At 44.1% G+C, this 12,313-nt stretch overlaps 1 protein-coding gene across 1 annotated transcript; it reads left to right on the plus strand.

The window, feature by feature from the left end:
- Positions 1-2,797: 2,797 nt before the first annotated feature.
- On the plus strand, positions 2,798-11,094 carry LOC135830336 (fibrinogen alpha chain-like). Its single transcript, XM_065342605.1, has 6 exons — positions 2,798-3,055; positions 3,308-3,508; positions 4,083-4,223; positions 8,239-8,444; positions 8,825-8,861; positions 9,903-11,094. The coding sequence occupies exons 1-6, from the start codon at positions 2,932-2,934 to the stop codon at positions 10,532-10,534; spliced, it is 1,341 nt and encodes a 446-aa protein (XP_065198677.1). The 5' UTR covers positions 2,798-2,931; the 3' UTR covers positions 10,535-11,094.
- Positions 11,095-12,313: the final 1,219 nt, after the last annotated feature.

The following is a 12,313-nucleotide window of genomic DNA, read 5'->3' on the forward strand; positions in this document are numbered from 1 at the left end:
GCGCGAGAAAAACAAATCAAGAGCGCGAAAATGCTCACGGGACGAAAACATAAGGGAGAATTTGTTTGTGACCAAAATGCAAAGAATAGAGACACGAAGGATTGCTTCGAAGCTACTTCGAAGTGGAATGAAATTAATCACTAGAAAGGACGATGGGGAACTAGACTTCGGCTAACCCAAGCGTGGAATCAGCCACAACGTAAGTAAGCAAGAGAGTACAAAATCATTGTCATGTAATGCAAATATAAATTGGTTATTCCAAATTCATGTACATGTATTTTATCGCAACGTTCGCGGCATTTCCTTGTCGACCAGTGAAGTCGTCCGCTCCAATTTCCTGGCCCTCATCAGCCTGCGCTTCTACCAGGGGCACCTCAGGAGGTCCTTCAGGTTCCTTAGAGTATGGTCGCAGTTGTGAAGCTTGGGAATATCGACCAAACATCGTTCTTCATCACCAGAAAATTCAAACAACTGCAATCTTCAAATGCAAAGAACTTGAATACTAATCACACGTGACGTCATCAAAACCATCAAAATAGGAGACAAACTTGGCCCTCCCTGGCTTCATATATCGACTTTTTGGGTCTAGGTTTCGCGAGTCCCCATTCCTTGGGGGCCATATAGGGCCTCGTGAAGAGAACACACCACCGAAAAAATTCCCGGAGTGCCCCTTTAAATTCAGGCTACCAGTCTTGGAACCCTTGATCTTACATAACGCGACACTCGCAGTTCCAACATATCTTCACACATTCCCTCTACTGGCTGCGTTCAAAGCTCTGCCGTACAAGGGCATCGCACATTCTCCTGGCAGTTGAATACCCTACCTTGTTATATCTGAGACACTCCTTTCTTCCTTTCTTCCCAATCAAACTCGCCATTTCCACTCACACTGGGTGACTGTGCCCCACTAGTTGGGGATTTGTATGCATAATTTCACTAAAAGTGCCATTTCGTTCTTATAAAAGCACGGAAGACCACGATTTGCCCATATGTTGTAGTCTTTTGAACGGTGAGTGGACTGGTGTTGGTCCGAGAAGTCTGAAATGCTTATTCCCAATCGAACATGGTTGAATAAGCGGTCACGTAGCGGGTACTCATGCGTACACCAGTCACCTGGTCAAAGTGCAACTAACTTACAGCCTCTAAATAAACAACACAGGTGGGACACAGCGCCCATACATGACCTATAGGTTGGTTGGTTTTTATTTCACTTCGCATATTCAAACGGGATGACGACCCAATAAAGTGACGGCGAAGGCTTAGCCTAGAAGTGGCTATGGAAGAACATAGTAAAAGCTATGGAAGCACATAGTAAGAGAATAGGATACCAATAACTGTAGTAAACGGGGGGAGAGAGAGAGAAAATACGATGTATCTGTGATACTACGTGAGGATTACTGAACTGCACGGGGAGGGAGAGCAGAGCGATCAGCAGCAACTCGACCTATAGAAAGCATGGATCACTGTTCTAGGCTGTTTATGTTGACACTGAGGCTGATAAGGGTGAGCATTCACCTTTGCAGCTTGCTGAGGCGAGACGGCGGACTGGGAGCATCAACCGACCAGCATGTATCAGTAATCCATCAGAATACGGACAGACGCTTTTGTAATTAGTTAGAAGCCTGCTGGTGTCGGGTCATCGGGTGTTGGGGGGGGGGGGCTGAGAAGCTGATGTACGGTGCAATCTTGAAAAGGACATGCTGTTAGTGTTAGAGGTAATGAAGTTGGCTGCAATGGAGACTTTGAAAGGCGTTGTAGCAATGGTCTCAGCAACTAAATAGCCATCAATCCATCCGGGGTTGGAGGGGGAGAGGAGTATGTGAGAGAGATGGGATAACAGGTTCTGGTGAGAAAGAGAATCAATAAATTTAACCGTCAAGTTGCTCCCCACAGCGAGGTTTGCACCACCGGTCTGCAGTTGATCGCAGGAGCAAGCATCATCGCATGATGATGGAGGCATGTGAAGGGTTGTTTCAACAGCACAGGTACACATAATCACTCCGTCTGGAAAAGCATAAGCTTTCTCCTGTACCAACAAGAGAGTATGGCCCAGAATGCTACGTATGGTCACACCTGCTGGCACAGGGTGAGCTAATGTTGTGATTCTAGTCTGGGTTGGAAACAACTGACAACAGCTCGCGCTCGCAGGGATATGGACAGTTAGACATGGATGCAAGGGTGCAAGGGTCACTAATGAGGTAGCCATTGACTTTGTATAATAGGAAACAGTGCGACACACTTTAAATACCTCTGGAAGGGTCTACTGCTAGCACCCGTACTGATTCGCTATTGCTGATAGTGTGCAGCCATTCAGAGTATCCAGCAGGTCTGCTACCACAAGACTACTAGTATGGCGGAAACCGAAGAAGACCACCAGCACCGCCAGATGGTTCATGATGTTAATGTTGACAATGCTCTCCACTTTGTAACGTTATCTGAGGATACAGTGTGACACATTTTCCAAAGCTCTGGCAGAGTCTACTGCTACCATCAGGACTGCTACGTTACTGATGATAGTGCACATCCATTCAGAAGATGCAGCAGGTCTACAACCACAAGACTACTAGTGTGGCTGAAATCAAAGAGGAGCAGCTCCACCAGGTGGTTCATAATGCTAATGTTGACAATGCTCTCCGTGACTTGAGGTATTGAGCCTACTCGTACATGTACGTGTGCAATGCACATCAGTTCTGCAGTGCGGGGACACCAGCCAAAACAAAATCTGGATATCTACCATCATGATTATGGGCTTTACTGGAAGAGCGGGTACAAGATCATTTCCTCAACAGTATTTGCGTCAGATTGATATTGTCGTCGTGGTGAAAAGTCTGTATTTGAAGCGGCTCCAAAGGCACCGTTTGTTGAGCAGACTAACCACCACGAGCATTTTCTAGATAAGCGCCTGAGCGCTGATCGAAGGCCGCTTTGAAAATGAACTTGCCGCAAACTACTCACCTCTATATATCGGTTTCATTGTTGTTGGCGGTCTCGTTCACAAGTGTTTTCTCCAGGACCACCCTTACACAAGACCGCTCCAGTACTAGAAATGAAACAGGTGAGAGCACTAACATGCCGATGTTAGTTTTCGCCGAATGCCCCCAACAGCATTTTGCCTGTGGACTGGTGGGACAGAGATACACTCTTAGTTACTACAAACTAATAAACTCTTGGTAAACTCTTGGTAAACTCTTGCTTTCCCTTCGGTGGGGTCATTATTTGAATGGTTTTAAATTACAGTTTCAGTGTTTGTGGCTGAAAGAAATAACATTCGTTTGTTGTCCAATTGTTTTCAATGTGTGTTCAATAGGTGTGGAGAAGTCTTGTATGGCACGAGTTCTTCATCTTCTACCATCTACAGCTCTTCGCCTTAGCATACAGGACACAGAGACACTGCTAGCAAATCTACGTCAACCCATTGATCAGCTCGACTACGCCAACGCTGACACCGCATCCCTATCTGCTTTACTAGGTGGACGGCAGAATGCTGAAATGCTGGTACTGTGTCTGAGTGAGTCTACTGATCTACTACGCATATACTGTACTTCTAATGAACTTATGACAAACATACAAGTCTATGTTTGTGACTTTACACACACGTAACCCTGGTCTCTAACTCTTCGGGAATTTCTAGATACACGTACTTGTATGTGAAAACTTGTCTCAGTAACTCATCAGCCAATATTTTACCTGGCCCACCTGTACCGAGTCTGGCCTTACACAAACCTCAGAGTACATGACTGATTGTGTAGGCTTGAGCAATTTTGGTCTCCGTTGCATTGCCCAGGTTATATAAACGTTCAGCACCAGGGAAAAGAGCTTTATTGGTAGCGAGTACCATAACATGCTTTGCATTCAATTGATAATACTCGTCATCAATTTTTGGAAAGATTAAAATAAATTGCTGACGTATATATCAATATTAAAATAGTCTTCGAATTCTGTTGTATTGGATTTGATACCACAAATTGGTACCTCAATCATTTTAGCATTAAGGAGCGCTCTTGCTGGCTGATTTTTGTAAGAGAGTTCTAATACTTTATCCACCCACCTTTTGTTTTTAATTTTACTATTGTCTTATGCAGGTGGGCAGCTTGAGCAATGTCGCCAAAGTCCCCCGTGCAGCAATGCAGGAAAATGCATTTTCAGCGGTTCTCGACAAGGGAGAGGCTCGTCGTACATTTGCAACTGCAATGATGGTCATTCTGGAACGTATTGTCAGACCGGTAATATTTTAGTGTATTAGTGATACGTAGTGTTACGCCAAAATAAAGGATTCTTCATCTCAAACGCTCAAACACGGTTTCTTTGCTGCATACGGTATACGACTATACGTCACTTGAAATGTTCAACATTGTTTTGGGCCCGTCCCATCAATAGGGTCAAACAGAAAAATGTTTTGGTGGAACTGATGAATTTTAATGTAATTAACGCAATTAAAGAAAACCTTACTTTGTCTAACATTTACTGAGTACCAGAGGTTTACCTAAATTCCTGATAAATTTGAAGTATCCATTAGTTCATGGTGTTGAAAAGAGAACAGTGTGAAGAAATGATTGACTGCCACCACCAGACCTAAACCCATTCCGGAGCTATTGTGTAGCTTAGGGTCCAGCGGATTCGGCTCCGAAAATGTTCGTATAATGCTAACCATAATGCTCCAAAAACTGCCGAATAATGCTGATTATAATGCTTCAGCAAGGGATATAATGCTCTTGGTTTCGGACAAAATTGGAAGAAAGTCTGCACATTGTCAAACTTCCAGGAAATAATGCATATCGTCGATCTCCATCTGAAGTTGCCACCTTATCTCTGACGAGCTCCACTACTTCTTAGCACTATAAGACATGATTCTTTCTCCATTGATTGCTCTCCATTCCAACTTTGATGCAGGGTTGTGGCAGAATAGTCGGTGTATCAAATCCCTCCCCTAATTATCCATGTAGTGAGAGATGAAACCATTATTGCAGGTAGTCATTCATTGTTGGGATGAAGTTAATCTTGGAAAATAGTATTCCTGCCTGCAGACAAGCTGTCACTGCATCCATTATGTGAATAATGTCTTCATCTGAAACACCAGACGTGAGGCCAGCTCCTGAGATCCAATCTCAGATGGAGAGCCCTCCCATTTGCGGAAATCCTGAAAACACGTGGTCAGAAGTTATTTTGCCACTCTACATCCTTTACTTGTGCTCTCATCTTCTCCTTGAGATGGTGTGTATACGTATGGCTTGCCACAATACTCTTCCTTTCTGATAGCATTTGACTGTAGGCCTGGCATTACAACCGTTCACAACTAACTGTACGTGCTTCATCAGGAAAGTAAGACAGGCGCTGCTGAGCAATCGACTTGGTACTGAGTCCATGAGAAATTCTAGTTCTTTTCGAGCCTCCTGAGCTGGACTTGGCAAAGGCAGTTCTTTTGGAACGAGCTCTTTCTGTTTATAGCCGTTCCTTCATCCTGGTCCAAATTTGACAATGCATCAGTGTCTACTTCAGTATCGCTAGAGATGCTATCGCCAGAGCCTCTGGCACAACTAGAAAGCTCTTCTTGGTCTGTTTGATACTAGTTCACTTCGCGTTTGTCTCCTCCATAGCTCTCCATTATTCTAAAAGTCAAAGAAACCTCGTAAAAAAATTCTCCGCATTTGTGTAACTTGAACTGCCTCAGCCTCGGTTGGGCATGCTTCACAAATGGCTAGTACATGTATACATGTACCTGACCACATGGCTACAATCATAACGTTTTGATGTAGCAATAGTTATGTAGCGTTAGTGCTAAAGGTGTTACGTGTCTACACAATCACAAAGTCATGCGCCGGTACAATGCATAGTGCTCAAATGCCCGGAATGGGCGGAGCGTAGTCCGCAAGAGGTACACAAAAGGAGACAAATAGGGCTGTTTCGTTGTTACTCAGAGTTTCATGGCAAAAACCAATCATCAGACAACATCTCATGATCATAAGTGTAGCCGATTGTTGCCAAAAACCTGGGATTTCCCGATATTATCCACTATGAAACTCGTTATGCCGCTCAAACCTCACATAATGCTCGTTTTGTTCCTTTCTAATGCTCTATAATGCTCTGATGCTCGGATAGTCGTATAATGCCGAATATAATGCCGGCATTATCCGCTGGACCCTAGTGTAGCTGCCATCTCATCAGATTTTGACAAACATGAATTATTACTGACTCTTGAGACTTCAGAACTCCAGCTTCCAGTGACTCTACACAGGCTGGTGGGAAGCAGCCACAATAACTTTTTTGACATTGTGTGTTTCCAGAATCCTCTTGCTCTTTTACTTGCCTTTTCTACCGCACAGTTCTACCATCTTGCGCTGGAAATCCATGTCAGAATGGGGCAACATGTCAACAAAGAGGGTCATCATTCCATTGTCACTGTCCTCCACTGTATACTGGACACCATTGTGAAAAAGTGAGATCCATAACTAAGGAGAGAAACATTGAAAATATAACGGTCGTTCTCAAGTTATGAAGTAGTATTTTTTAACACGTGACACTCACTGTACCAAGATTTCAAAAGAATGTATTATACTTTTGCCAGTACGTAAATGTATATGCCTCCCTACTGGGATTCATCGATATCATGATAGGTAAGTATTAGTAGGCCACTTCCTCAACCAAGGTATCAGTTTTTGTTCTCTTGTCAAACATAAAAGCCAAATTCACGAAGAGAATAGTTTCAGAGAATTTTTAGGTGCCCATGGGGCGCATTTGGAGGAGGTGGATTTGCTTCATAGAATATTCGGGGCCTGAGATATACTAATTCGTGGTAGTAACCTTTCAACTACATCAGCAACGTCATCCTTTCCAGCTGTGGCATATACTGATTTGCAGGACAGACTGAAGCAGAATTTGAATTTTCATCACAATGTTCACCTTCAACAGGATATAACTTTCGCCTCCTCCGCTCAATTTCCATAATCTAAGACTCGTTGGTAAGCTCTGGTTTTAAAAGCGTAATACTCTATTCGCCTACTTCCTCCGGAAACAAAAATTTCGTGACTTTTTCATTGGTTTTCGCTGCTGCTATTTCGCGCCTCTCTCTCTCTCTGCTTCTGTCAGCCTGAAACACTGACATGACATTTCGGGATCGTAGGAAAGCATGATTCATCTTCTGGAGAGCCGACAGTCGTCGTAAAGCAAGGGTGTCGACGCTGAAAACAAAGCAAAGCGATCATGTTATTCATTTTTGTCCACCAGGGCCGGGCACCTGGAGCAATGCGAAGAAAAGCACTACGCTCACTGCTCATCGTTGCTATTTTTTCTTTCCGAACTTGACACAGCAGGTCAATGGCACCGAGGAGCAAGAAGAGTGGAAAATGAATAGCAATAGCAGCTAGCGTTTTGAAATCTTCGCCATCCCCGAAACGCCTGCCAGCATGTGAACAGGCCGGCAAGATGTCAAAACTCCAAAATGCAGAGATGTGACAATCGTCACTTCGCGCAGCAGAGCAAGGTGAACAAGTTCAAAATAGAAGTCGTTCAGCTACTGCTGAGCCCAGACCTCAACGTGGATGATCTTGCAATTTCCACCAGGATCCACGATGTGTCCTTGGTCGCAAGGGAGAACAGACGAGATCTGATCGCCGCAGTCGGGAAGTGCTGGTACGACTATGATGTCCCTAGGAGAAATTTGAAATGCTTGGCTTTTCTTGTGTTTGTTGTTCCGGGGCATCCTCGGGCGAGAGTGGAGGCGGTAACGAGTACCAGCGCTGCAGCGCCACCGTGCTCTCCAATAAGTGTTGGAGAAGGCATTCAGGTAACAGCGAAGACGATCAGGGACGCGGAGAAGCTGCTCTGTGGCATACGATAACGCGTCGATCGCCCTGCCACTGCGAACGGTTTCAGGGGTGATGAGTCGAGCGATGGCGACCCAGACAGAGACTCTAGTCCCATGAATCGATCCTGTAGATATTGTAGATATGTCGATTGAGTGTGTTGAAGTGTTTCTCTTCCAAAAGAACACTTTTGTTGAGCACAGTAACTCCTTGAAAAGTCATGTAAAAAGGTCGCGAAGTTTGTTTCCGGAGGAAGTTGATCCCTGCCTAAGCGCTTATGTGAGACCGAATATTACGGGTGACAGTGGTGTCAGTACTGGGGTTACTAATGTAGTGTACTTGACAGCTTCCTCCTATAGATTGTAATCGGTACTCCCTGATTACTAGTCAAATGACGAAACACAATGTTCTACCATCCATGTGTGTGTTGATACCTTAGAGTGGCTGGATGCAAGAACGTTCCGAAAGTACGCAAACACAGTGCATCAAATCAGTGACCAGATGAAGAACCTGGAGCGAGGGATAGACGCAGCGAGACATGAGGACGTCAGTCGGATCGAAACCTTTCTCCAGAGACTTGAGCAAAAAGTCATGACTAAGTTCAATTCCACTTTGACTCAGCTCTCATCTGAAGTTGTAGCACCGGTAAGCACAGTACATACATATACATGTACATATACTCATATAGTCATGTGTGCAGTCATATGCAGTTATGTTTATCGTCATTTGCAGCATAGCGCATGTCTACATATTTGTTGTACATTAGCAAAATGTTGTTTATCACTGAGAAAGGACGAGGCAAGTACAAGTTGTCCGGTAATAACCTTCCTGAAGGCACAGATACTGAATAATTACCCTGTACTCAAGTAGTTTGGACAGCATGCCCTTACATTAGCGTAGCTGTCATCCCAGCAGAAACAGTTCAACCTTGTTTTTAAGACTTGGATACTCACGCTTCCTGTGAAACTAAACAGAATGGTAGGACGCAGCCCTCACTGTACACACACTTTTGCCTTTTCATGTAGAATCACCGCCTGGATGAAGGCCAAGGAAATCAAGAAGGTAGCAAGTAATGTATTGATGCTTACTTTTAAGGAATAAGCACGTTTAAAAATGCTTTAACCTGATAAATATTTTGTACGTGCACACAGAGGAAAATGCTTTTGTTGAAAATGTGAATCTGCACGTGTCAGGTATGATAACACAGAACAGGCATAATATTATGTACTTTGGACTAATTTGAAAAAGGCACTTGTGAGTTTTTGGCCAGAAAGCGACCATCAAACACTATTTTGATCTCAATCTACTTCTAGTGATCTTGAATCGGAGAGAAACTCAGACTCATAACAAACAGATTCTTCCAATAAGACCAAAGCATTTGCTCTTCGTGCTCATGGTGCTCACACTGCTGCCCTTACCCGTAGTCAGGTGCTTGCCGCGCTTGTTTAATCCTCTGCTCGCATACGCTATGGTTTCAGTGCAATTTATTACATAGACGCTGAACCATGGAATGCACTGCCACCTGCTGACCCCCTTTCTAATTCACCTGCTGAATTTCGATCATCCATCAAGACGTTCTTAGGGTTCCTGTAAAAAGGCGAAGACGCCTAGCGCCTGTTGGGAATTCCCTAGTAAATAAATAACAAAGTAAATAAATAAAAAGCATTCCGACCCAGTGAAATTATCAAAGCTCCCTTTCTCCTTTCAAAAATCTAAAATCTGTTAGGGTTTGTGCAGTACTTGAATGGTTTCATTTCATGCCTATGCGTTTAAAGACGTAAAACGGTCTTACTTCATTTCCACTGTTATGGCCTGTTCAACCCCTATTACTGATACTCTTGTTTGAACTGACCTACTGGTCGAAGATCAGTTGCCCTTTCAAGTGTTGATTTCCACTTATTTACTAATGCCTGGCCTTTGCTTACTTCCAAGTACACGTAGTTGGATGGGCAGATAAATACACGAACCGAGGTGAGTATGTAAGTACATGTACATGAATGCATGTTGGGTTTCAAAAGGGTTGCAGCATGTTTGGAAAGCAGGTCATGGTATCTTTTGAGTCATTAATGTTCCCCTCATCCTTCCACTGTGTTTATCCTGCAGCAAATGCGTCGTGTGAACGAACTAACCACGGGCAATCAGGATTGTTCACTGGTACAACAACGACTACGACATTCACTGCATACTGTGACCGAGAGACTGATGGAGGTGGCTGGATTGTGTTTCAGAGAAGACAGGATGGCTCAGTGGACTTTTACCGTGACTGGAATGCATACAAACGAGGATTCGGATCAGCGTCTGGAGAGTTCTGGCTGGGTCTAGATACACTACACTATCTGACGTCACAAGCTGGTAGTACTTATGAACTGCGTATTGATATGGTGTTCAAGACAACTGCAGAGAAGCATTATGCCAAGTGGTCAACATTCCGTGTTGAAGGTGAAGCTAACAATTACAGACTACATGTTTCAGGATTCTCAAGCCCTACCTTGGTGGACAGCATGAGAACCCACAATGGACAACAGTTCAGTACTCGAGACCGTGACCATGACTCTTCCCATGGAGGAGACTGTTCCAATCTGTACAAGGGTAGTTGGTGGTATAGAAACTGTTACGATGTCAATGTCAATGGATTGTATGGACGTAGTGATGGAGACAACACTGGTGTAGTGTACTTTCAAAACGGGTCCAAGAGTTTGAAGTTTGTGGAAATGAAGTTAAGAAAGCGTGGATAAAACCCAATGCACTACTAGATTCACTACACACAATGTGCTCATTTGCATCCAAATGCAACATTCTACACTTTTAAACGTCTTAACTAGATTCCTCTTTTCATGGTGGCTTTTCTCTATCCTTGAAAATATGTATACCGCATTCCACCCATAAATGTCTTTTGCAGGAGAGTCAGCCTGCCATTCGATTCTTAATCACCGGTTTCCAAAAAGGCAGTAATGCTTTCGTTTAACATAATATTGATACACACATGCACTAAGGGAGTGTTTACCATTTCAGGGCATTGCGCGCATCCTCATAACCAGCTTCTCCGCCACCATAGAACACATTGATCTCCTAGGAGCGCTTTCGTTTTATAATTTTTATCAGCGAGCCATCGTGGTAACAAGAATACAATCATTTTTTCTTATATACTGGACTTTTCCTGTCTACTACAATCACCCGCATTCTCTCACTAGCCATCTGAACATTAACCATCTAGCGCTATACACTTTACCAGCTGTTTTCTATGTTGTTTTACATCACTAATTGCTTAAACCAGACACACTGTTTTTGTTACTCACGAGCAAAAGCTGAAGTTCAATTGAGGGGTAGTCACACTATCCAAAATGTCTGTAACATGCATAGTAGCTACCATCTGTTTCATGTCGTCTTAATATCTTTTAATTCCCGTAGCTATGCAGAAGACGTTACTTCAGTAACGTCTGGCGCTAGCCAGGGTCCACACAGCTTTAATTTGGTGTTTGTTTGTGTGTTTGTTTGTGTCACGCCTGGCGCTATCCCGTATCTGTCCCGTACTGTACCGTACCAGCAAAGACAGCTGGCCACAATATTTTTGTTTGTTTGTGCCATCGACATGCCTGGCGCTATCCCGTACCTGTACCGTACCATCAAGAGTACGGTACCATCAAGAGAATGAGTATATATGCGAAGTGTATCGGGGGAATGCATTCAGTGCAGTAACATTTTGTGTGGATTTGTGTGCGAGGCCGAGATCCCACTAGCAGGCTGGCTGGGCCGCCTGTCTACCAGCCCGGGAATCGCATGTAGGCGGATAGCATAATAATTATAACGTTTATACAGTCATGTAGATGTATAGCAGGGAGTCATAATTATTATGTAAACGACTCCCTGCTGGTGGGGGGAGATTTTCTGGAAAGAAATACGAAGTAGGGAGACGAGTAAATGCAATCAGAATGGATGTTAGTTGCCGTCAGTATAATAATAAGAAGAAGATAAACGCCCGTGATCGGCAGAGTCAGCGCCGGTCCCAGGAAACGTCAGGACAGACATCCCGTCGACTCCAGAACACCCGTGATCGGCAGAGTCAGCGCCGGTCCCATAGCTATGCAGAAGACGTTACTTCAGTATCTCATTGAAACGTTTTTGCAATACAATGCATGATGTAGCTAATCAAAGGAAAAAGCATTTCCATCAGTTCTAACAACATGCACGAGGAGCTAGGCAACAAAGCATAGCGCAGGGCCCTGAGCTTCCAAGCTCTCTCGTTCCCGTAGCTATGCAGAAGACGGTACTTCAGTAATGTCTGGCGCTAGCCAGGGTCCACACAGCTTTAATTTGGCATTTGTTTGTGTGTTTGTGTCACGCCTGGAGCTATCCCGTATCTGTCCCGTATCTGTGTGTACAAAGGCTCTACAGGAATTTTTTTACGGAAATTGCCAAGTCTCTTGTACGGGCAAAATAGACACCAGTGCAAGGTCAACAGCTTAGCACCGAGAGAAAATGAGCTGAAATGGCTGTGAAAACAGTCTTGTACGGAG

Source organism: Sycon ciliatum, assembly GCF_964019385.1.
Source record: "Sycon ciliatum chromosome 5 unlocalized genomic scaffold, ocSycCili1.1 SUPER_5_unloc_1, whole genome shotgun sequence".
Taxonomy (NCBI): Eukaryota; Metazoa; Porifera; class Calcarea; order Leucosolenida; family Sycettidae; genus Sycon; species Sycon ciliatum.